General features: G+C 45.1%; 1 protein-coding gene across 3 annotated transcripts in view; it reads right to left on the bottom strand.

Annotated features, from left to right (window-relative positions):
• The window catches only part of ACVR2B (activin A receptor type 2B), a 122441-nt gene that overhangs the window by 12106 nt on the left and 83941 nt on the right, over positions 1–26394 (bottom strand). For all 3 annotated transcript variants that reach the window (XM_027648361.1, XM_027648360.1, XM_027648362.1), the window contains 8 exons: positions 16958–17165; positions 12883–12992; positions 11147–11298; positions 9302–9445; positions 8067–8210; positions 7049–7197; positions 3278–3392; positions 589–727 (listed from right to left, as the gene is read on the bottom strand). In XM_027648361.1, the coding sequence (XP_027504162.1) occupies positions 589–727; positions 3278–3392; positions 7049–7197; positions 8067–8210; positions 9302–9445; positions 11147–11298; positions 12883–12992; positions 16958–17165 (1161 nt within the window). The remainder of the gene's footprint in view (positions 1–588; positions 728–3277; positions 3393–7048; positions 7198–8066; positions 8211–9301; positions 9446–11146; positions 11299–12882; positions 12993–16957; positions 17166–26394) is intronic.

The following is a 26394-nucleotide window of genomic DNA, read 5'->3' as shown; positions in this document are numbered from 1 at the left end:
CAAAGCTGTGGATAGAATAACTCAGCCCACTTCTGAGAGAAAGCCCACTTCATCAGCAAAAGTCAAAGATCAATAACTAATGACTTATGATAGCAAGGAAACGGGCTCGCTGACCCAGGCAGGTCCTTTCAGCCCCATGTTCCCACTATTTTGCTAAGGTGTTTTCCATTCAGGCTACCACACTGACCTGCATAAGCAAGGTGACAGCCAAGGTGGCTGTGTAGCTCTTCTCTGGAGCTCAAAGCCTACTTGGTCACAGGCAGGAATGCAGAGTGCCAAGGAGAGCAGCACAGAGCAAGCTCAGGACTAAAGGACACCCATCCACCCTACTCCTTCTCCTGAGTTCTCAGCAAATTTGCAATGCAACCAACGTAGTAAAAAGCACTTTGAGACTTGAACACTACAAAGGTTATTATCTACAGAGAGTGACAGCTTATGTTAAAAAACAAATGCAAAACAGGTTCACTGCTTAAGAAAAATATGCCATTGGTTGTTATTTTTTTTAAACAGAGACAGGGTCATTCTCTGGACCACCAAACCACACTGAAACCAAGCCCTTCCCAGGGAAGAGAGGATCTTTATTCTTACCATCAACTGCTCTACATCTGGAGACGAGCTCCCACAACACCAGTCCCATCGCATACATGTCTATCCTCAGGAACGCATCTCGTTGGAAGTTGATGGCTCCCTCTAACACTTCAGGAGCCATATACCTCCTTGTTCCCACCTGCAGAGAAAAAACACAACTCAAGTTACATTCCAGTTGGGCCCCTCAGCCTCCTCTGGCTGGAGATGAGTGACAGCTGCTCTAATTACCCTTAAGGCCACTGCTGCTAAAGGTGCACCTCACTTGAAAAACAAGCAAAAGGGAGCTGTTTCTTCTGACACTGATTCTCATTAAGATCACTGGAGTCCAGATAAGCTACATGAAGGGAAAAGCCAAAGTGCCTGGCTACGTGTGTGATATTCATTCAGTGCACACTACAGGTCCAATTTAAACACAGTGTGGCACGCTGAGTATGGATGAAATCCTGCCCTCCCTGCATCCCACTGCTTGTTGCTCCAGCATCACACACAGCATGAGAAAATGCTGTCTTTGGAGACACACAAAACACCTGAGGTCAAGTCAGACTTGGTTATCCTAGTCATTGAAAGTCCAATCCTCTTTCACTCAAAGAAAAAAAAAAAAATATATAAAAAAAAGCAGATAAGAGAAAAAATTGATATATCCTGAAATGGTAGGAAAAGGTGTTGGTTTGACAGGCCCGGGTAAAACAAGTCTCCTGCATCCACAGAAACAGTAAAACATGAACCCTGCAAACTCTGGTTTGCCATGGTTTGGAAAAGATCTCATCTTGTTTTGAGGGAGATTCAGTCCTCATTAGAGTGCCTCCCTTGTGTGTTTACTTTAGCCCATTATGTAGGAGAATGGAGAGGACAGCAAGGGAGAAGCACCTTTTTAATATAGGAATTAAAACACCTTTAATATTTTCCTTTAAAGAAATTCTCATCTGTTCTTGCTGTTACTTGAGGCACTGAGGACAGGGGGAAGCCAGGATGTGGAAAGGTGTGTAAAATACAGAAATAGTAAAAAAAAAAAGGTGACAAAAATGAGGAAAGCTGGAGAAGGCTAACCTAGAAGAGAGTGTTCACTCCTTCTCAGATAAAGGTAAAAAAGGAAGACTGCACTGAAGCTGGGAATTAAGAAAACCCCAGAGACACAAGGACAGGATGATGGATTTGTTGTGCCCCAGTACGAGAGAAGAATGAGGGGCCACTCACTGTTATGCAAAGGCAGAAAGTTAAGAACCCATAAAAAATGTAGTCAATTGTTTACAGAGTGCACAGCCAGCTGTGCCAATGGTCAACCAAGCAGCCATCCTGGCTGAATTCTTAAAATCAAACTAATAATTTTAAAAGTAATGATATTTGTATTGTAGAATTAATATTAATATTAATATTTAGGAGTATTAATATTTGTGTTACAGTCTAGATAAGTATTCTGTGCAGTGGTAGGAACTGGCTGACAGGTGACACCCAGAGGGGGGTGGCAAATAGCTCCTTTTTAAACTGGTAACCTGTCCCAGGTGGGGTCCCCCAGGGACCCACATGGGGCCCAACAGTGTTTAATATCTTCCTAAGTGATGTAGATCATGGGATCATGTGTAACCTGGTAAAGCTCGCTGATGATATCAAACTGAGTCAGGAAGTGGACACTTTGGAAGGGACAGACACCCCGCATGAAGACCTGGATAGGCTGGAAGGGTGGGCTAACAAGAATCTTAATAAGTTGGAGTGCTGGAAGCAGCTCTGTGAGAAGGGTCCTGTGGGACTACAAGCTCAATATGAATGTACATGGAGCTTCTGTGGCAGAGGGCCAGTGGGATGCTGAGCTGCACCACCAAGGGCATCACTAGAAAAAATAAAAGAGTCATTATCCTGCTCTACTCGGCTCTTGTCAGGCCACATCTGGAATACTGCATTCAGCTTTGGTCCTTGCTACACGAAAAATATGTGGACAGGCTGGAGAGGGTCTGGAGAAGGGCCACAGAGATGATCAAAGGGCCAAGAAGGCTGTCTTATGAGCAAAGGCTGAGAGAACTGGTTTATTCAGCCTTGAGAAAAAAAGGCTGAGGGGAGACCTGGTCACAGTGTTCCTTGTTCACAGCATTTAAAGGGTGGCTGCAAAGAAGATGGAGACTCTCTGTTTACAGGGAATCAAATGGAGATGAGAGGCAATGGGTACAAGTTACTCCTGAAGATTCTGACTGGACACAAGAGGAAAGTTTTTCACAATGAGAACAATCAACCATTGGAATAATCTCCCCAGGAAAGTGGTGGATACCCCAACACTGGACACTTTGGAGAGTCAGTTGGACAGGGTGCTGAGCCATCTTGCCTAGGCTGTGCTTTTGCCAAGAAAGGTTGGATCAGATTATCCTTGAGGTCTCTTCCAACACAAGATAACCTCTGATTCTATGATTCTGTGAATATTTATTACTGAAACCATAAAGAATCAACTAGCCCTGTGCCTGAAGGAGGAAGTCACCTGCCTCCAGGCCTGGGGGGACCTCACCTGCACAGTGGTCAGGAGGGTTCAAGCACTCTCCCCACTCACCAGTATTAGAGCATCTCCTGGAATATATGTCTGAGCATAAGCTCTTATGGAAAAATACATATCTCAAAGAGAATTACATGCATCTATACAAACTACCACCCTGACTCTCGAGGGGCTGTGGCAAGCCCAATTTTTTAAAATGTTAAAGATAATGATTACCTGTCCATGAGTGTCCCCTGGAGGTTTTCCAGGTTCAAACCGTACAGCTAGTCCAAAATCAGCTAGCACTGCCGTCAAGTCATTCTTCAGCAAGACATTTTTACTCTTGAAGTCCCTGTGGACAAGCCAAGAAGTAAGTTTGGGAAGGTTTTACTATGGCACACATCTAAATCACAATGCAACACAACACAATGTTGCATGTCTACAGAAGTTGAATATCTACAGGCTTAGCAGCTCCCAGTAAATCATCTCCTTCCTTCCTTTCTTCCCCAGATTCCCAGCACGGTCAGTGCTGACAAATTTGGCTGCCTCTCTCTGCCCTTGTCACTAAAACACAACCAAGCAGCCCTGAGTTGTCCCGCACAGAGTCAGCCGAACTCCCCACTGAATTAATCTCAAAATGGAATCTGATCTGAAGGGGCTATTTTAATTAAAGCAAGCAGTATATAAGGCACCATTTCTTGCTCCAAGCACCAGCTCAGGACCTCCAACTTCAGGCACTTCCCATTCCCAACAATAAGAACAAGACAGGTTAAGGGAGTACATTACTCTTTATCCTACTAAGGATGTTTGCTCCTATCTACAAAATTAGATCTTTCTGGAAATCAGTACCTGCTGGTAGGACTCTCTCCACCCTGACTACATACTTCAACAGACTTTGGCCATAGTCATCTATTAGCCTTCTGTTTTAATTGCTGGATCGATCTTCCCTGGAGAATTCAGGGAAGCAAGCAGAGAAGGGGGTGAGCCTACACTCAGACACACTGTCAGGATTGGACTGGGCAGCTGACAGGCAGGTGTTAAGCATTTGCAGTAGAGATGGTGGGTCTGTTCTTGAAGGGGACATTTGTGTCAGTCCTGTGCTGCAGCAGGATCATTTCAGGGCAGCTCAGGTGAATCTGCAGGGGCTGGAAAGGGTAGGGGGTGGAGGAAGATCACACCGAGATGCCTAACCACTTAAGCCCTGTTCCCTGGGCTTCCTGCATTTTCATCTGAAAAGGAATGTTTGGCAATCTAATTAAATTACAGACCTTAGACAGCAGATGGCAATTGTCCTGTATGCTCAGCATTATAATTTCCCTATCATCAATTCACTCGGTGACCCTGCTGATTGCAGGACATTGCAGGCCTGCACAAAATAATTAATGAGGGCAGATACAATTGTTCCACACTGGAGAGACCTGTCAAAATTCTTTGTGAAGAGAGAAACTGCTGGACCATAGAGAAGGGCTGCTCTCTGCAGCCTCAGATGCCAGAGCATCAGCTCAAAGCACCGTGAGCAAAAATCATCCTGTGCCACCCAGCCCCTGATTCTGAGCTTAAAAAATCAGGAGAGAGGATTTATCCTTTCTAAGCTAAACACAGCGTGATGGGCATTTCTGGCTTGAGGATTAAGATGGGGGAAGTGGGTGTGAAGTTGAAGAGCATCATACAGCCAGTGAACCCCAGCAGAAAACAGCCTCCATCACCTCTGGGGACACAGTACAGCTTCGCAGAGCCTCCAAAACATTGGTACACATCTGTTACACAGAAAAAAACCAGTATTTACCTAATACCTGTCATCTTAGAGGCTGCCTGCTTCCATGCTATAGCAGTTTCTGCACAGGCTTAGAAAACAGCCATCATCTAATGAGATGGATAAACTCCTTTGCTCGCTCAGCATTAGGGGATTATGCCCTCAGGATGGTACAGATTGTGCACGAGATTTTTGCGAAACAGTGGCTCAGCGAGGCCCACACAGAAATTGTCAGACAGTCTGCCTGAACAATATAGTTCTGCTGTGATGTGAGATGTAAACCAATATTATTGTAAGGGCATGTGTTGCTACTGCTCACCCTCACTGGCCCTTGGGCATGCAACAGTTAACTCCTACATCTTGATACCTGATAAAGGGATTTCCCTTTTCACTTCCTTCCCCCCCCATTTCCATAAATTCGCCCATTTTCCATGCTTTCCTTCCTTCCTTCCACAAATCACCTTGAACTGGCAAGTGTTAGCTGCAGTGCAAACATATCCAGGCCAGGGAGAAGGACCTGATCCAAACCATGCCAACTAGAATTCCCACTAACATCGCATGCATTACACCATCCTAAGATGATCACTGATAAAGGAAAGTGGCATGAAAAGAAGAAAATATTCTTTTCCATATAACGCTTCAAAACGTTAGGGAACACAGAGCAAGCAGATTATGAGTAATGGGTGCACTATCTCGACTTAGACACTAGAGATTTTATTTTCAGCTTCCACGTGGGGGCACTTTCGCACCAACAAGCGATTCCATAACCTTAATCCTCCTTACAATGCTGGGGGCCAGTGAGGAGTTGGCTGAACCTCTGCCCAGCAGGGACTGGGGAGTTCCACCTGGCAATCCCAGCATCTCGGTGCGCACTGTGGGAAGCCTTTCAAAAATACCCCCTCCACCCCCCTCCCCAGATTTAAAATGCATTTAGTGTTTTCTTTTAAAAACAAAATTAAAAGGAGTGGGGTAATCCAAGAGAAATCCCCTGTGTCCTGAAATCCCTCTTCCCTAGGTATGTGCTAAATTCACACAAATGCTGCATTCTCCAGCTTTTGTCATTTGCTAAATGGACGAGGACACTAATGAGCACGATCTGTTGCTTTAAAGCCTTTCTACAGCCTTACTCTGTTCCCCACCCTCAGGAATTTTCATCTATAAACCACTGCCTTTATTCCACAGGGACAAATGTCAGGGACACAGGGGTCAGCTCCAGGAGCAGCACAAAGGCAGCTGCAGGCTCTTTCAACAGCCCCCAGCCTCTCCAAAACCTCCAGGTTTGGGGAGGTGGGGTGTTTGGGGGCCAGGGACACCCTTGCAGAAACAGAGATTATCTTGCCGTACATAAAGCCGGTCCCGCTAGATCGGGTACAAATTGCTGCAGCTGGACATGGGGTTTAAGTCCCTCCTGGATGAAATGTGGTGGGTGGTGGGGGAGTATGGCTGCGGATTACGGCCTGTAGCGCGCGTAAATCCCTTCTGGAAACCGCCCCCACCCTGCCCTGCCACCAGCAAACCACTCAGGAGAGATGTTTTAGTCCAGGGCAAGCAATGTGGGACTCTGGAGAAGGGCCAAAGCAATGGGGATGGTTTAACCCACTGCTTTCTGGATTTGCACTGTCCCCATGGTGTTGCCGCCCAGGTAGGTTGAAGCATGTGCCAGGAGGTCTCAGAGGCAGGTGGTGCCCGCTCTGGTGTCTCTCATAATCACCCTGGCATGATTTGGGCTCTATAAAACTACAGTGAAAAACAAATAGCGGCCATTTTCTGTGTTTCCAGTTTCTCCATTACTTACCTAGTGATCAAAATCTCTGTGGGGAGACACATGGTGGAGTTATCAGTCTAAACCAGGGAAAAATAGGGGTCCAACTCCTGGTACAGCCATAGAAATACATAGACTATAATGTGATGATATTATCAAGCAAAGTCCTTTCAAAAAGCAGTTCTGCAGCAAACAGTATTCTCTTCCTACTACACATCAAGAGAAGAGTTGATGGAAGAGGGAAGCACCTACCCTTCGGACATTTGCCACCAACTACTACTAACCATACTGTTTCATGGACGTGACACTTATTTGCTCTTTACCATTTCATGTGTGGTTGAAAAAAATTCTTGTCTTAGCATAGGATTTATTGGGTTAAAAGGCATTTAATTCCTAAAGGCACAACCTCCTCCTCCATTCAACAGCATCATTTCAAAGAGGCTGCGAACGTTTACACACAGCACCTGAATGGTGTCAATGAAAGAGGCCATACCTGTGTGCTATAGCAGGTTTGTGTCCTTCACCTTTGCACCAAGGGACGTCTTCATGAAGGTAGGACAAGCCACGGGCCATTGTTTCTGCAACATGGCAGAGCTCATTCCAGCTGATAATGTTGCCCTTCAGGTAATCCGTCAGAGAGCCCTGTGGAACAGGACACTGTCAGTTCTTAATCTCAGATCCTGCGATGTGACAGATGCGCCAAATCATCAGTTCAGAGAATGGTTTGGAGAGTGCTCGAGAAATTTGAACCTTGATTTAACAGGGGTGAAAAAATCACCAGTGGAAGTAAAAGAAGGAGAAATAAAAATCAGGAGCGTTCATCAATTTTCAGCCCTTGACAGCACAGACCTCCTGATGTCTGCTTATTTGCCAGGGAAAAGGAGGGAGGTAAGGATGGGAAAAAAATCACCTTAAACCAAAGCAATTCATTTAACCTAAAAATGGGGAAAGACTTCCATGCAAGAAGATCATGCATGGTATCAGCTGGTTGTGGCAATGATTGACTCACTAGACCTTGGATTTAACAGAGGGATAACGCTGCTGGCTCAACCCTGGATTTGCACATGTTTTTTTTATTTTAAGTGTTAGTCATATTTCATAACTAAAGCAGTCTATGAAACAGGAGATGGGACCCAAGTCTCAAAACCAAACACAGACCCCATATACAAAGGGCAAGCTAGGTCTGCAGTGGTCTGTGACACCCAGCTCCCATGAGCTCCTCTACACACATTAAGAGATGGTGGCTACCACATACATGAGCTGTGGTCTTTTGCGCCTCTCTCTCTTCCTAGGTCCCACCTTTATTAATCCTGTGTTTGTGTAGGAAAGCCTTGAACGCTAAAGGAAGGGCCTCTGAAGGAGGAGAGCAGGAGCACTTCACTACCACATAGTCATGGCCCACTGGATAGATTACATGGGAGCTTCTGGGTGAATATAAGACACCAAATCCTACTGCTTCACAACCAGCTACCTCTCTGTCTTTCCAAAATGTACGTGCAATGATACATTACCTTGTCGTGGAAAGCTGTGATTAGCCAGAGCTCCGTTTCCAGGTTTGTCCCTCTTTTCTCTGCTGCGATAAATTGCAAAAGGTTCTCATGCTTCATGCCAGGAGTGTTGAAAATCTCCCTCTCACTCTGCCAAGACTGCTTATCCTAAAGCAGGGAGAAATACATAATCAAAGATCATGCTTCCCTTTAAAGCAAACAGCTCCTTCAGTTCAGTCAGAGCTGCTCACAGTAGTCTTAAAATCATCTTCCAATGTTTGGATCTGATGTATCCCTTCACAAAGAGGCTGCTTTCCTAAAGAGTAGATGCTGGAGAAAGACTGGAAGTTGCTGTTCTTAGTCTCTCCTCTCCAAAATTATACTCAGATATTCCTAAAGCCCATGTGTGGGAAGGGGGGAGGAACCCAAACTCAACCTCACTGAGAAATAAGATTTCCTAAAGATGCTTGAAAGAATAAAGCCCGTGCATACAGTACCCAGATCTGCCTTGTAGCTGTAATTGTTGCACTTGCAAAATCTAATCTAGGTTCTTTTGAATATTTACTAGTAGGTCACAGCTGGCTTGGACAGAAGATGTGCAAATCTCCTTTAGCAACGCTATGACAACAAATACGGGGTGAAAAAGTAATGAAGAAGGAGACAGTGGAGGAGCACAAAGATGTTCTAGCTATTCTTCTATCATTTGACTTTTGATTGCTTTTTTCTTTTCATCTGCAATTCCTAGAGAATCAAGTCAGGACTGTTCAAAGGTTTCCTAGAGCAGAAGACGTGAGCTGACAGAAATGCTACAGTCCAATTAGCTCTCACAGTGCTGGGGCTCTGCCTTTGGAAGCTGCAAACTGTTTGCTAGGTTTGGGTTCAGATTTACAACCTACCCAGCAGGACACACAAAGCTGGGGCTCTGGCCCTTTGTGTGCACTCTGGGCGCTGCAGCTGCTCGCTGCCTTCCTGGACCTAAACACAGGCATTTGCTGTGAAATTAAAATACCCTGCAGGTTTCAGAATATGCTTGGTTTTGCCCTTGTTGCAACAAGTACTACTACAGGAAGCATTTGGTAATGAGACAATGCAGAGAGAAGTGTAGGAAGGAAGGGTCCTTGAACTTTTTCTCCCAGCACGAGAGCCCAAATGCATCTTTGTTATGGTCTTAAAAACCATAATCTCCATAGGCACTTAGAGCGTCTCAGCACCAGTGAGGAAGCCTGGCAAGTGAGAACCTAATGCAGCACCCTACTCACCTGAATAGGGAAGATTTTCACTGCTACGTAGTCATTCATCAGCTGAGCCTTCCACACACAGCCAAAGCGTCCCCTTGCCTTGATCTCCAAGAGCTGCAGAGGCTTTAGGCCAACCAGGGGAGAAGGGGGTGGTGGGCCAGGGTCCTGCACAAGAGAAAAACACTGTCACCACCTGAAGGTGGACTGTAAAACGAAGTGATGGGGAGGAATGGAGTGACTGCATGTGGGGAAAGAAGTGTAAAGAAGCCACATTTTATTTAATACAAATTATTTAGATATACTGTTTGTGGTAAGAACAGCCTGAAATTCCCTATCTTGCTCTGTAAGGTATTGGTATAGAACACATAAAATCATCTACATCTCCAAGTGTCACTTTGTGTATTGAACTACTGCCTGCCACGCTCTGGTAAAACCTGAATACTCCTATATAATAGCAAGAGCTATTTTGGGCTTTAAAACACCGATGACCTCAAGTCTACCTTCTGTCAAAAGAAGGAACCTCTTGATCTTTGTGACCCAACAGCCAACTTCACCTAAAACCTCCCACTGCTTTGCACTTCATTAGGAATGTTCCACATAACCTCAGCAATGGGCAGTAAACAGGTCTGTCAGCATCATAAAGATCGTATCTATTTAAACTCTGCATTTGTCCAGGAGGGCAGTGGAACCCTGCAGGATGTGTGGGGTTGGAGCTCTGTCCTACCTGCTTTCAGATGGGAAAGGTTCACAGCATCATAGAACCATAGAATGGTTTGGGTTGGAAAGGGACCTTGAAGATCACCTCGTTCCAAACCCCCTGCCATGGGCAGGGAAACCTTCAGTTAGACCAGGTTGTTCAGAGCCCTATCCAGCCTGGTCTTGAACACGTCCAGGGATGGAGCATGCACAATTTCCCTGGGCAATCTGTTCTGGTGCCTCACTACCCTCACGGTAAAAAATTTGTACCTAATATCTAATCTAAACCTACTTTCTTTCAATTTGAACCCATTCCCCCTTATCCTGTCACTTCACACTCTTGTAAATAGTCTTGCCCCATCTTTTCTTCAAGTTTCCTTCAGGTACTGGAAGGCTGCACTTTGGTCACCCCGAAGCCTTCTCTTTTCCAGAGAACAACCCCAGTTGTCTCAGCCTTTCCTCACAGGAGAGGTGCTCCACTCCTCTGATCAACTTGGTGGCCCTCATCTAGACTCACTCCAACAGGCCAATGTCCTTCCTGTGTTGAGGACCCCAGAGCTGGATGCAGTACTTGAGGTGGGATCTCACCAGAGCAGAGCAGAGGGGCAGAATCCCCTCTCTCGACCTGCTGAGCCCATAGTATGGGCTGTAATGGGCAGAGGAGGGAGGGAGAGGTAGCAGCTCCAGCCTTCAGAAGAAACCAGAAGGCTCAAGGGACAGCAGAGCCAGCAAGGACCAGTTCCTGATGGCTTTGGATGATGAGGATGACCTCCTGCATGCATTCTCTGAGGGCTCATAAAAACTGAGCCTCATCAGGGAAAGCGTCTTCCCTCATCCCATAAAGCTGGTAGAAGTTTATCATCTCTCTGATCTCTGCTCCTCTACAAAGTTGTCTGAAATAAGGCAACGGGTTTGAGAGTTTGGGAGGAAGGGTGGCCATCAAGCAGGGCTGTGTAACTCCATCCTTCAGGAATCTCGGGTATGGTGATAACCCCATCAAAATCCATCAGTCTAACACTAACACAGAGGACAACTATACCACCAACTTCCAAAAACAGAGAAGAAAAGTTAGGCCACCATAAAAGAGAGAAGCAGAAGCAGATTTGAACATACACTGAGCAGCCGCTGTGCCTTTTGTAAGGCCCGAATAAAGGGGAGCAACTCCCTCACCTCAATAATGTCGACGTGCCCGTAGGGAGGCTTGCGGTGCCGGTACATCCAGAATGCCAGGAGGATGGCCATGGAGAGGACTGCGATGGGGAGCAGGGAGTACACCAGGATATTGAGCAGGGAGGGCGTTGGCGGCGGAGGCTCGTAGATGACTGCGAGAAACGAGCAGGGTAAACGAGGGAAAAGGACCCTTCAGGCAAGCAACAGCACTGGCAGCTACACACATAGATGTAACCAAACCCCATCCATCCTTCTGCTCCAAAGCTGACAATGCTTACTGGCGTGTCCTGTCACACCCAACACTATTCACAAGGCCCCATGGTTTTCTCTGCTCCACATGGCTGTCAGTAATGGAGTTACAATGGTCCAAACCACACTTTGCAAGCTGAGCCTCCATCTGACCTTTATTTAAGATAGGTATTTCTTGCTGGTGTACATAAAAGCAGAACATTTCCTGCTCTTAACCATTCCAAATGTATTAAGAGAGCACGAAATCCCTTGCAGCTTTGCTTTGCCTTTTACAGTGATTGACAAGTTGTCAGTTTTTAGTAAAATGCTGCCGGAGCCACAATCAAATGCACTATTCCCACAGTAGTTCTTGTTCCAAATTACATCAGTGCAGTTGAGACACAAACAATGGGAATACTAAATGGAGCCATGTTGCTATGTTGGAGACAGGGAAGGAAAAAATAGCAAGACTTGCCAAATCAAACAAAAAACTGTGAGAGAAAGAATATTTGCCACTAGGTTGCTAGGGGTACATTAATAACAGGAGATAATAAAACCCATGTAAACAATTAAAAAACAAACAGGAAAGCCCAGGAAAATCTGGCAACGGTCTATTGGAACATCTCAGCAAATGCAGGTAGTTCATAGCAGAAGAAACCATCCTATGGAAAAGATTCACCTGCTTTAATAGTTTTTATTGAATGATACTTTAGAAAGTGTTCAAGAATCAACATTTTTCTATTAGCCTCTGAAGAAGGTTATTACTTTTCTTCCTTGATGTATATCCACAGACTCTGAAAGCTGACACACACACCACACCCCCTATTCCCTTTCAATCCCCAAACTGACAAAATAGAACGAATTGCAAAAATCCCAAATGCTCAAGGTATTTGGAGACCTGTGACCTATGAAAACTAACGGAGAGAGTGTCAAATACCTTTTAAGAGTTTGAGGCTAGTTCCATGCTGTATAAATCACTCTGCCCTCTTCCCCTTGTGCAGGACTTTGTTTTGTAATATCCCACCCTGAATCGTCCACCATAAAGAAAACCTAATCCTTTTTGATGGTATCCCAGGTATTGGTACAACAGGCTTTACCCACAGAGTGAAACAACCTTAAAAAACTGCTACTAAAGAACTGTAGTAAAAGGATTTATGGACTTTGTAACCAAAACATCCAACAATTCAATGTTGGTATGAAGCTGAGTCAGAGGAGGTTTAGGTCAAATATTAGGAAAAGGCTCTTCACCCAGAGGCTTGTTGGGCACTGGAATAGAGTTCCCAGGGAACTGGTCATGGCCTCAAGCCTGACAGAGTTCAAGTGACATTTGGAGAACACTCTCACACACATGGTGGGATTCCTGGGGGTGTGCTATGCAGGGCCAGGAGTTAGACTCGATGATCCTTGTGAGTCACTTGGAACTCAGGACATGCCATGCTTTTATGAAAGTCATCAGAAACTGGGTCTAGAGGAAGAGATCCCAACTCCCCCTCCTCCCGGTCACTCACCTTCTGGGCCGGTGACTTCAGGCAAATGGGTAAATTTCTCATTGCAATAGTTGCCCTCGCAGCAGCAGAAAAACACTTGAGGGTTTTCTTCTGTGGCTACGCACTCCTGCCTGCACCAGGGAGGGACAGACATGGCAATTAAGGAAAGAGAAAAACAAGGTCAGCCAACTTCTACCTCTTGTCTTTGGCCACCAACCCGCCCCAAACTGTCCTCTCCACACACCTTCTCCTGCGCCTGCGCTGCACAGATCAGCAGTCTCCACTTACAGAAAACAACTTGGCACTCAAATACCCTAGTGGATAGCAAAGACCCTTGAAAAGACCGTAAAAGAAACAAATGTTTCCATATGTACTGAGGGGCATTAGACGGCGAGTAATAAATAACAGCCGCCGCTGCTAACGCAACGAGAAGGAGAAAAACGACGGAGAGACGCCTCGGTCCCTGAACAGTGCCCTTCCCACAGCCCAGATGTATGCTGCCAGGGGAGAGAAGTATTTGATCATGCAATTAAAGATTGTGCCATAAAGCACATGTGACGAGGGCTGAGCTAAGACTGCTCCCACAGCCCTGAGCATCACCTACTCTACGCACTCGAAGGGCAGCAGACACCAGCAGGAACAGCTCTGCTGCTGCAGGCAGGAGGGAGGCTGCAGGTTCAAGGGCATGTAGTGATAGGACAAGGTAATGGCTTGAAACTGAAGGAGTGCAGGTTTAGATGAGATACTAGGTACAAATTCTTTACTGTGAGGGTGGTGAGGCACTGGAACAAGTTGCCCAGAGAAGTTGTAGCTGCCTCATCCCTGGAAGTGTTCAAGGTTATGTTGGATGGGGCTTGGTGCATCCTTGGTCTTATGGAAGGTGTCCCTGCTCATGGCAGGGGGTTGGACTGAGATAATCTTTAAAGGTCCCTTCTAACCCTAATCATTCTAGGATTCTGTGATTCTCATTTTGGGTTTTTTGGGGTTTTTTTAAGTTTAATTTTCAAGTGCCATCTCCTCCTTTAAAAATCTTATTCCTGCATAAAATTAGGTTGCAGCTCCCATTTTCTGCCTTTGCCTGTAATCCAGGTAGTGCTACAGCCTTTCCAGCACTGAGATTTCCTTCCACATTGTGCAAGGCGTTAGGGGATCTCCACGGATCAGACCAACTCCACTTCCACACATCCTCCCTCTCCCCACAGATCAATGCCAAAAGAGATGTGCAGTGATTTTTGCAGTGCTCTAGCAGTAATTTCTTTCTAGTTCTTAAATGCTGCTTCCCTTCCCAGCCTCCTTTTGCTATGTTACCCTCTGCTTTTAGTTATTACGCTTGCAAAGTTGCTCTCCACAGAGAGCTGTATCAAACTATTTCCTGAAGCCCAGCTAAATTATATGCATAACTTCCTTCCCTCAACCACTTGGAGGAAGTAGCAAAACAATCATATGTGTTTGACATTATTACTCATTTCTGAATCCATGCCAAGCCTCCCTGTCTGTGGTATCACTGACACACTGCCACGAGAAGAACAGGAAGGGCTCTCTTCAGTCTTAACACTGGGTAGTTTTCAGTGCTTTATTCCTCTTGGGGGGAAAAAAACTGGCTATAGCCAAACTGTCTCCTGCAAGGTCTCAGCAAGGAAGCACTTGGTTTGTTTTTCAGGCTTTTATTTTTTGCTTCAAAGCAAAAAAGCAGCCATTTGACTTATTCAAATGAACAAAGATGTTTCAACAAGTTAAACATGTTTCCAGATGCTTTTTCATGAAATCAGATAACAAGCCCTTTGGATTTAACAGCATCAGTGTTGGAGTCTTCAATAGAAAACACATCCTTTGCTAAATCTGTTGGTTAAGAAATCAAGCTAATGAGCGAAAACAGCCTGTTCCACATCTGCAATTCATTATCCCTGTCTTTGAGTTCGTGTACGCTCAGGGAAGCCACCCAGGTACGTATGACATGTTATACTTAGCAAATATTACAAATGAGCATTACAGTGGGAATGACACATTTTTCTGTGGCAGTGAGGGCATGTTTCAGAGTGTTTCACGTGCTCACATCCAAGGGAAGGTGTACATGACCTCCCTGGCGGGTCTGTGTAAATAAACGAGAGCACACAAGTTGATTTTTAAACACTACCTTTTTCCCATAACCTTAAATGCACATGTGCCACGTTCTTGTTTCCTTAAGATAAAGAACAGAGTAAGGAGCCGTCACCGTCGAAGTCCCAACTCTTGCACTCCTTAATTGTGACAAGGAGGCAGTACTTGGCACATGCTGCCTGTGCTCCGAGAGCACCAGCAGCCAGCAGAACAGGACCATACCCTGCATCCAGGGAGATACGAGCACAGGTGCGCCTCCCAAGGCTGCTTCCAGAAGCTCAGCATCCAAAGGTGCCAAAGGCAGAAACAAAAAGGGCATCAGCACAGAACCATTGATCAAAAAAATCATCTTTTTAGCCATCTTTGCCATACTGGGATGCATGAATGTCTGCCAAGGGCACTCAAGGGAAGAGAAAAAGTAAAAAGGACTGGATTTAAAGAACCTTTACTCCTTTACTTATTAAAGCTAACCTTTATTTCAAATGTTGCTTTTGACACTTGTACTGTTTGTTAATTCTCAGAAGATCGTTTAGCTTTGCCCTGGAACTTGTGGCTTTGAAGAGTCAGGCTATGGGATACTGGATACACAATTCCAGGGCTGCAAAAGGCTGGTGAGGAGCCCTGGAAAGTTTTTACCATTATAACAGAGCAACACATTATGACAAAGTTTAAGAACCACTACATCCCTGCAGAGGCACTCAGTGACAATACAAGTGTCACTGGATATGAGAGCAGGCACTGAAAGGAGAAATCTGTTTACAGTAAACACTTCTGCCTGGAAGTAGGAAAATACAGTGACCTTCTGTTCTCAGAAGGATCGGCATTAGGATGACTAATGGGCCAAGGAGGATTGATTTATTGGGAAAGAAGAAAAAATTTAACTATATATAGAGCTTGGCTCCTCAATTGGCAAGGGAATAGGTGTGGTGGGAAAGCAACCCTAGAGCTAATAATAGAATGAAGACGAGGAACAACTCACAGTCAAGATAAGCTAAGACAATGGGCACAAAAGCAGGGAAAGTGTACAGCACCAAAAGGAGAAAACTCTTTAGCCATGGGACAAATCTAGTCCCAGCTCAACCCCACAGTGCACAACCCAATGCCCTAAAACTTTTGGAATAAGAAGCTACAAAGACGCATAACTGGGAATTTCACAAATGTGAGCTCAACCCACATTGGTGGTATATCAAGGGAAGTCCTTGAATTTTATGTTGCTAACCCTTATTGAAAGCGTCGGGCTTGGCTTAGTTGGGTGGTCGTTGGGTTTTTTTTTAAGAGAAACACTGAGCCTAGAGCTACTGAACACTGTCCTTTTCAACAGTGAAACTTCAGAGGGCTGTTTTCTTTAGCTGTAATTCTTTTCCCCTCTGTGGAATTGCATCAAGGGAAATGAGAAAAGACTAGTTAATTTTCCCAGCTATTTAATGAGGCTGGAGCCTTCGTACTACAAAACCTCACTCCTTTTCAGATCACTACAGGCAGTGACACACAAACTCACATGTTGCTTTTCCTGCCTCACTCTTTCTCCCAGCCTACCTCTCCGACTCAGCCAAAGAACAAACTTTTTGCAGCATCACAAATGCCAGAATACCTCAATCCCTAACCACCCCCAGATATCTGTGCTTTTCTAGACAGCTCCAAATGATTCCAAGTTTTCCTTTATATCGCCAAATGCTCTTGTAAGAACATGTTGCTCTTCACTTGATGGTACAGGACAGGTTTTTCAATGAATGCCAGAATTATCAAGGTTTTGCTAAGGAAAAAACAGAACCCAAACAAAACACAAAACCCCTAAAAGTGCCTTTTGCAGCTTCTATTTAGAACATCAAAGCAGGTAACTGACAATTCTGAGGGCTGCATTAGCAACAGAAGTAACTAGAGGGGATGAATGGGTCAATGGACTCGGACTTGCTTTCTTTTCCTCAATGCACAAATTATGAGCCTTTATATTTAGAGGAACAGTTAAACCTGTATTTAGGTAAACCAGTTAGGCCATTACCTGTCATAGCAGTTGAAGTCATCTAACCAGCAACCTTTCTTCACCAGCTCGATGGAGCCCGAGTTGTTTCTCCAGGAGGCGTAGCAGTGGAGACGCTTGTCCTTCTCCCCCTCGCAGCGCTCCACGCCACTCTGGTTGGTCTTCTCCAGCTCCCAGTTGGCATTGTAGTAGATGCACTCCCTCGTCTCAGCCTCCCCATGGCCCGGCCCTGAAGAAAAATTCAAACCCCAAGAATGTTCAAGTAAAATCAGAAATAGATACTGGGAAACACATCTCCGCATGGCTCCATTTTGGGTGATGCATACATTTGATTCCCTGGGAGCTAAACAGCTCGTCAGTGAGAGCTTCAGCACAGCACGGAGATTATTCTTCTTCTCTGGTGTGAGGTGGGAAATGGAGAGGTCAGGTTTGCCTAAGCTCACAACAGGAGCTCATGGTGAAGTCAAGAGCCCAGCTGAGACCTCCCCAGATCTCCTCTGGCCAGTGCGTCAACCACAGGACCTTAAAAAGGGGATACATGTGCAACCCATACCCAGTTCTCTAGCCACAGAAACCCTGTTTGGGAATAAACAACCTCCCAGGGTGCTACGTGATGCTTGTTGGCTCTTCACACAATAGTCACTCTCACTCCTCACCACTATTTTGGAAAACATCACGTAAAAATAAATAGTTGCTTACATGAGTAGGACAAAACTGAGAACAGAAAACATTCATCCCACAGAGGAGGGCCAGACCATTCCTCACTTAGGTCCGAGTTCAGGCTTATTTGAGTAAGTCTCCATATGATAAATGCAATATTTTTAGCTGCAGATGACACAGCTCATGGTGCCTCTCTACCCATGCCAGACCTTCAGCAAAAGACAACTCTGTTCCCCAAACAACTCTGGTCATCCAAATGGATGCTTGGTCATCACAAACAAAGGAGTCTGTGGGTCTTTTTCCCTTTAGAGCTTTGTACCAAAGGACCATGAGTTCCTACTGCCCCTAGGGAAACAATTCCTTCATAGACACCACAGGGCAGAACTGAAACATGATTGCAGACACATCCATTAAAAATAGAGTCAAGTAAGGGAACACTGATATCTGCAGGTGACCTGTTTTGTCCTAAACCTTAGAAATCCTCTCTTCATTTGGAAATATTCTGCTTTGTGGCATTTTGAGCAATAGTTTAAAACAAAACAAAGAATGAAACAAACACAATTTGTAAGTAGACAAACAGAAAAGGTACCATGAGCCTTGTACCATGAAGTTCATGATTCCATAAATCCTGAAATGTCCTGCAGCCATCTCTCTTTAGGATTACCCAACCTAAGGCAAGGTGAGACCCAGTCATTATTTTGATGGATTGTAATCATGGAAAATGCAGGTATCTCAATAAAACGTGTTGACAACTGGGTAGAAAACACAAAGAGATCCCACAGGATGGTGAAATGAAAGTTCTCTGCTCTTAGAATAGCCAGACCTCTGTAAACTGTAGAATTACACTTCTGGCTGGAAAATTTTGCACTCCTTTCATGACTATCCTCTCCGAAGGTTGTGCAACGTTTAATGTTGAGATTAAGGCAATCAGAACCATGTCTGGATGATCCATATGCAATCTAGTCTGTGATTCCCGCTCAACATGGCAAACCAGCCCCTTCTGAGAGGTGTCTGCAAATGGATGCAATTCAGTCTTCATAAGACACTGAGCAGAAAGTGGCTGAGAGCTGGCAGAGAAAGCACCCAGCACAGGTACCACCAGTTCCAGATACCTCCTGTGTCTTCATCAATTCCATACTTGAACATCCATTCACTGATGTAAGTACCCTCACAACACCCAGTTGGAGAAGGGAGTATTACTTCCAAAGGAAGATTCAACACATCAAGTTAAACAACTTGTCCCAGGTGATCAGGATTCTATGGGGAGTCTGACCTGCCCTTACACAGCCTGCAGCTCCTCAAGGTGTCCAGTCTCCAATCAGAATTCACCTCCAATTATGCAGTGCATGAAGAGCCCTTTAGAGATGGTACTTGAGAAAGATTTCTTTCAAGCTATTCAGTGTAGCCTGATCTGCTTTAGGGAATCAACCTCCAACTGCCCCACAGGCATCAAGAAAGGAATGCAGGTGACCTGACACAGAGTAGAAATAGAACTGCAAGAAGGTTGCAGAAGAAACCACAGTTTCTGCACAAGCTAGGGGTGATGCATCCAGTCTGCTCCCAATCCCAACACCTGGACTCAGCAATGGGTAATTTCCATGGTACAGAGCAAACTCATCACACTAGGAAGATGTCTTTGCAGGCTGAAGAGGTGTTCAATCCCTCAATAACACTTTTCTTGGGGAAGAACGTTTAATCTGCATCGTGGGAGAGACTGCAAGGGAGTAGGGGTATGAGAATGTCATAAAGCTGACTTTTGAAACTGGAAATTATATTCAAAGCACACACGAACAAGAGCTCAATATCAATAGCACCTGCAGGCTTTATCAGTGCTTGCAAAGCTCCATCAGAGTTTTCCTCTGACAAGTTGCTTACTATAATGAAAACAACCTACCAATATCCCTCAACACAGAACAGTGTCAATATTGACACTCCTTGTTAAAGCCTTGATATTTGTTCTCTTGATACTTACACCATGCTTTGTTAGGGCAGATTAAGCATTTTTGCTAAATACCAGTTAAATCAGCAGGAAAGCAAAGGAGCTTTTTTTTTTTTTGGGGGGGGGGGGGCAGGAGCAGGGGGAAAGAGGGAGATACGTTTTTATTTGTAAAGAGAAGAATAAATATCTTGGCTTCATGGAGTCATAGATGTTTTGGGTTGAAATAGACCCTTAAAGGTCATGTAGTCCAACCTCTCTGCAATGAGCAGGGACATCTCCAACTAGACCAGGTTGCTCAAAGACCCGCCCAAGGTGGCTGTGAATGCTTCTAGGGATGGGGCACCCACCACCTCTCTGGACAACCTGTGTCAGTGTTTCCCCACCCTCATCATAAAATGCACCTTCACTGTAATACATCACATGGCTTCCAGCTAATACCTGATAGCTAATACTCACTATCACCTTCTGCTCTACTCCTGGAAATACATTTTGTAATATCATTTTCATCATCCCAAACTGAATCTTGCTTTTGATCAAGATGAAATTTCCTCTCCCTCCCTAACTCCGTCTCCCAGAAAGCTGGAAGGTTTAATGAACCATTTTACTGCAAATCAGCCCCAAAAATCTAATCCTGGCTCAGCCACCTCCATCCGTAACCTCAAGAAATACTGTGTAGCCTCTGTTTTCTCCACCTGCAACGACGACCAATGCAATGCACATAGCTGCAGTGAGATTTGATATTTCCACTGTGCTTTGAAAAGGGGATGTTGAAAAGATATGAAGTTGTATCAGCTCTGGGACCAGCAAACCGAGGCTGCTAAATCCTGTGCTGAGCCCAGACTCCCTTCCCCCAAGACAGTTGTCTTTTCTGGAACAAATTTCAGCTGAAGACTAAGAGCTGCTTGCAAACATGCAAACCCAACTCTGCAAACAGCAACCGTGCCAGGAAAAAGGCCTTTCCCAGCTTTCCCCCCGCTGTCAAAGTTTAGATGAGTTGAATAAAAGCATGCATAAAGTTTTGGATGACTAAATATATGTATGCTTTCTTTAAAACAGCTCTTAAGGATGCTTGCATTAAGAAGACACTTTAAAAACCTGCGTGTTTGTTGCCTGCTCTCAGATCTTTTTAAAAGCCATTTGGTAGGATCCTCACCCTGCTGGGTGCTCAAGACTGCAAGAAACCCTTCTGTTTGTGCCCAAGATGGTCTCAGCAGGAAGGGGCACGGCTCCAGGTCTGGGTATTAATTTACCTGCTGCTTTAGCTCATCAAGAAACACTCACACCTTGCTCTGTAATGGATCACGCAGAGACCAAAGTTTGCAGCTAACTGCCTGTTCTGCCCTCGCTGCATTAAAACCCTCAACTGAACAGAGGGAGGGAGAATCAAAACAGGGGTTTGCCCCTTTGAGGGAGATAGGTGGGTAGTGAGAAGGAAATCTGAGCTTTGTTCCTGTATCTCCAGGGAGCCCTGTTGTCTTTCCTGTCTCCTCTTCCCCCCTTGGGCGACGGATACCCCCAAAGCCACTACAGGTCTGTAAGAAATGCTGAGCTGGACATTGGGTAATGGTTTTAAACTAAAAGAGAGTCAATTTGGATTAGATATAAGGAAGAAATTTTTTACTATGAGGGTGATAAAACACTGGAATAGGTTGCTCAGATATATCGTAGATGTCTTATCCTTGGAAAGGTTCATTGTCAGGTTGGACAGGGCTTTGAGCAACCTGATGTAATTGAAGATGTCCCTGATCACTGCAGATGGGTTGAACTAGATGCCCTCTAAAGGTCCCTTCCAGCCCAAATGACTCCATAATAGTCACAGATCAACCATGTCCTGCTTCTCATTTCAGCACAACCTGGCTCAAGAGAAGTGTTGTATCAAACCTGAGTATCTGAGAGAAGGGGCATGAATAATTTTGGGCAAAAGAACCTTTCCTGAAACAAAAGCCTTTCAGTGCAGTCACAAACCACAGCTTGGGATGGACTAAAGGGGTTGTGTCCCCCCAGACCTGCTCTCCCCTCCTCACAATGCTCTTGTCACCTCCCTCACAGCAGCCTTGGTATGCAGAAAAGCTCCTCAGCTCCTTCATTCAGTGGCACTGCCTGGTAACATCCTGCTCACACAGGATGGAAAATAAACATCCCAGGGAACTGCTCAGCTTTTGGCAGAAAGTCAGCAGGACTTGGGCACAACGAGATATAAAACATTTGCTAAGCAAGTGTTTGAATATCGCTTTTGGAACCTGGTTTAATTCATTGGGTTCCCGTTCCCCTCCTGCCTAACCCTATTCTGCCAGCCACAATGCAAAATTTGGAAAAAAAAGCTGTTTCCTACCAATGGGAGAAGGGGCTCCCGTTAGGTACAGGCAACAGGTACAATCACAGGTGGGATCTGCTGGCTCCTGCCATCCACTTGCCATTTTGCAGGGGAGATGTTTCCACCACAGCTGGGTGACTGCCTGCAGAAACTACTGGAGGCAGAACAACTGCACTGGCAGCACTGTGCAGAAAGGCTGAGCAGGCAAACCAGGAGCATGGCTGTGGGGCAGGAGCATGGACATGGGGCAGAAGCACAGCATGCCCAGCAGTGCAGCCCACTATTAGCCCCAGTCCTCTCCACGGAAAAGTCTCGTGCCAGCAACCAGGCAAAACCGATCAACGTTTTAATATCATGATCCACAAATAGTCATTTAAGGAATAAAGCCTGAAGTCCTGTTTGAAACCAAAGTCTAAGGAAGCATCAGGCTTTGCAGGAGCAGATGGGTTTCTGGCATCCCACTGCATCCACCCAGCGCTTCGGGGATGACGCAGTGTGGCTTCTCCTCGAACAAAAGCTGCACAGAAGTACCTTTGCACAAAATACCAAGCCCAAATAACTCCCATACATCACAACAGCAGAGGGAGGCTACCCACCATCACCCATTTTTGGGGTGGAAATCAACCTTTTGACCTCAGTCCTGAGGAACTACCATTATGCTGATTCCCTTGGGTCAATTTTCTGCTCCAAATGACTGAAGCATCACTGGGTTTTTGCCAAGCAAGATCCCCAGCACCTATCTGAGGCACATAATGATGGGAAGAGCAGTTGAAGCACCATGCGACACAGGAGGACCTCTCGTCTCTACTTGGGAGTTGCAAGGCACAGAGGGAGCTCATTAAAAAAGGGTCCTCTTGAACTGAAGGAATTCAGCCTGCTGATGCATGGGACCCAGCTGCTGATCTGAGACTAAACTCTGCTCTCCTAATTTGGAGTCGCTGACAGATCACTGAGGCTGCATCATTATCCAACAGCTTCTAAATTATGGCCAAGATCCAGTGTGGCAACTCCAGGTCTAGGTGTTAGCAGCTGCTGTGCTCCTAACTCATAATGAGATACATAGGGAATATCTTCCCAAAGGCTGAAGGCTGCTATAAATCTCAGCTCTTTATCTCTGCCTGTCCCCTTTTGAAAACCTAAAAAGAAAGTATATATGAAAAGATGGGATGTGTCAAAATAGTCTGCATAAACACTGAGTGATTTACCAGACAGTCTGTTTGCCTGACTGTCAAAACCACCGGGCTTTATATATGAAACTGTGTATGCAACTGAAGCTATTTGCAAACACTTCGTTATGTCCCTATATAGCTATTTGTACATGTAATTTTATAATGTAAAATGACAGAGATTTTACACTGAATTGGGGTAATTGCCCTCTAATTTGGAGGGTAATTGCATGTAGCAATTAAGCAACTGCGGATGCATTCTTGCACGTGTGATTATGAAAGTCGGGCCCTTTGTTTGAGGTTTGGGTTTGTTTTCAAGAGCTATCCCTCAAACCACAGCATGGATGAGCAGAGCTGGGAAATGAGAGGCTGCTGGGTGCTCACCTTGCAGTGCAGCATCTGCTGGGCTGAACCATTTCAGTGCCAGCTCACACCCACCCCTCCCCATCCCTCAGCGCTGCAGGGATGCTAAACTAGCCACCTCTGAACCCACAGCTGCATTCTGGCACACCCTTCAATGGAGACACCACAATTTAAGCATATGTGGAGCACACTGAGAGGCACTAGTGGGGAGGAAAAGGGAGGGAAAGAGGACTGCTGCTCCCAACTCTTCTTTTCCCAGACACCTGCCCAGAAATTATGTGCAGCGCTGCAAATTAAAGAATTTCAAGTAGTTATTGCTAGCATTTCAGATCCCAAAATCAAGCCAGATGAAGGCTTGTAACTGGGAATGTTTGGAAAACGTTGCTCTGGAGAGACCACCCAGTTGCATCTCTACAAAATGAATATACGATTACTAAGTGTTGCTCCAGCACTTATTCCCCAAGCGGGGTGATTTCATTCCTGCTGTACTTACAGTAATAGGGTCTAAATACATTTTTAGGCAAAGCATCAGGGTAGTGATGACATCTGTGGTTAAGTACGTAACTGAACATGAGGATTTGAGGACTTGTTGCGTGTATTCCCTGTTCCTTCACAAAAGCCTTGAAACAATGGAGCCCCATGGAATTGAAGTGAGCCCCCATGACTCTGCAGAGCCCTTTTCTCAAGCCAAAACCTCACTCCACCTTTGGGGAACCCAATAGCCAGGCATAGAATGGTCAAATACCCAGAGTCTGCCTCTTCCAAACGGCTGAATGCCAGGGTGGGCACTGCCCTGGCTAATTAGAAGCATCAACTATTGCAGAATGTTTTGGTTCTTAAGCCAGATCAGGCAAAACCGGGCCCAGGCAGCCACTGAGAACAGCAAAGATGTAACACCAAGGGAAGGTATTACTTGGAATTTTGTTTTCTGTCAATAGATTTGGCTTATCCCACAGTAAAAGAGCTCCAAGTTTTCAAGTCAATCAATGGCTGTTAATCTATTATCTCAGTATATATTGCCATGGTAACCTGCAATGATGCCATTGACAACCAGCCTCAAAAGGACAGGAGGCTTTAAGTCATTTTCTTTTAAAATTAAAAAAGGAACTTTAATATTAAGAAATACATCCTCCCTGCTCACCAGGGATGACAACTCAGGGCTTCTATATTCACACCATGACTCACACTTCACAGCTTCCACGGACATCTGTGTAGCAATGCCCCCCCCCCCCTACACCATATATCTCTTTTTTAACTTGGGTTTAAGTCAGTAAAAGATAACAAGGAAATTATTCAAAAGAATTAGGTCTTTACTAGAATATTCCCCTAAACTGACAGCAAAACCTGTTTTGTAAAATATAAAGAGTGTGTTTTAGGAGTCATTACTACCAGCTGGGGGAAAGGATGCAATAAAGGTTTAATTCTTCTGAATAATTTCCTTGGTATTTTAAGTCAAATAGGGTAGATAGAAAGTGGTGGATAGAAGGACCCAGAGAAGGACATGTAGCATTCCAGTTTCTCATAAGTCCATAAAACCAGGCAGATTCCTGCAGAGGGAAGACAGAGCCGAGCGAGACAAGAGCAATATTCGATTTAGTGGAACACTGAGTGTACACACACACACACACACACACACACACACACACATGCACACGGCGCTGATGAGATTAATCTCTTGGCCCAAAGGGGAGGATCACTCAGGAACAGGTTTAGTAAATCATTCCTCTGGCCAGGCAGAGCGATCCAAGGAGATTTGGCCAGGTCACCGGCTGGCCTGGTGTGCAGCAGGACAGAAACATTGCCAGCAGTTAATCAATTTTTGGAAGCAGAGCATTTTTGACTTGAACTCAGATGGTCATTTCTATATTTTATTTAAAGAAGAGATCATTTTAGTTATCCATTAGAAAAATCCTATTTTGTATCATTTCAGTTAAGGACAAAGCCAAAATGTAATTACATTTCTCCCTTCACATCGCTAACTGTATCTGTCTCCCCAAAAAAGGTTTTAGTTCTTTAATAAAACCATCAAGGAGATCAATCAAAACCATTTAATGCCGTGGTGCTTCTGCAGTTCATGTTTAAATGCACTTTGGGTCACAAACGAGGCAATTTGGACAGCAGAGCTCAAACGGGATTAGTAATAACACATAAAAAAGGCCTAATTTCTTTTTCTTTTTTTTTTTTTTTACACAGATACACACTCCTCCACTAACCCAAGAGAACGAAAACAAAATCAAGTCAGCCCTGACAAACACAAAGTTGCAGATCCAAAAAGGGCACTGCTGCTGCCCGCCTGCCTGCACATGGGGTGGGGTGGAGGAGAGCGTGTAAAGCTCCAGATTGCCCATCCAAATTTCCAGAGATTCCGAGCTGCTGTCTGTCCACGTGTGACCATCCCCAAGGATGACACCTCATGCAGGACCTCTTGGCAAATGCCAACCTCTCCTCCACCCACCCTGCTCATTAGGAGACACCTCCAGGCTTCCTTGGCACCACCACGCCAAAAAAATGCATTGTTCCGTATAGGATTTCTATAAAGGAGAGGTGGTGTTTTCTCCCCAGACCACGAGTTTTCAAACAAGCATACAGTTATTGAGATTTTATTTTATTTTTTTCTTCCTTAAATTTGAGGTGTGCATTTATAAAAGCATTAAGCAGACCATTTATTTGGTTTGTAACAGCAATGACTACTCTCTGGCATGAAAAATGGCCCCTCGTGGGCTGAGCACTGTGCAAATAAGCTACCGAGAAGGTTGTCTCAGCCGCCAAACTCTGCCGCCTCAGTGACAGGAAACATTAGAGTTTAATTGCAAGATTAAGATATTTCCAACTACGTGCCTGAAAATCAAAGAGAGGGCAGATTTTGACCAGATGCCACCAATCACTAAGTAAAATACGCGGCAAATTCTGAAATGACATTTAAAACACAGGCATTCGTTCTCTCCCTTTCTCCTGAGGAGCCAGCATGAGGTCTCCAAAGACCACGGGAGGAGGAAGTCAAATCACGTATGTTCAT

The sequence above is a fragment of the Corapipo altera genome, unplaced genomic scaffold (genome assembly GCF_003945725.1).
Source record: "Corapipo altera isolate COAL_440 unplaced genomic scaffold, ASM394572v1 47, whole genome shotgun sequence".
NCBI lineage: Eukaryota > Metazoa > Chordata > Aves > Passeriformes > Pipridae > Corapipo > Corapipo altera.
This window is presented reverse-complemented; position numbering and strand designations above follow the sequence as displayed.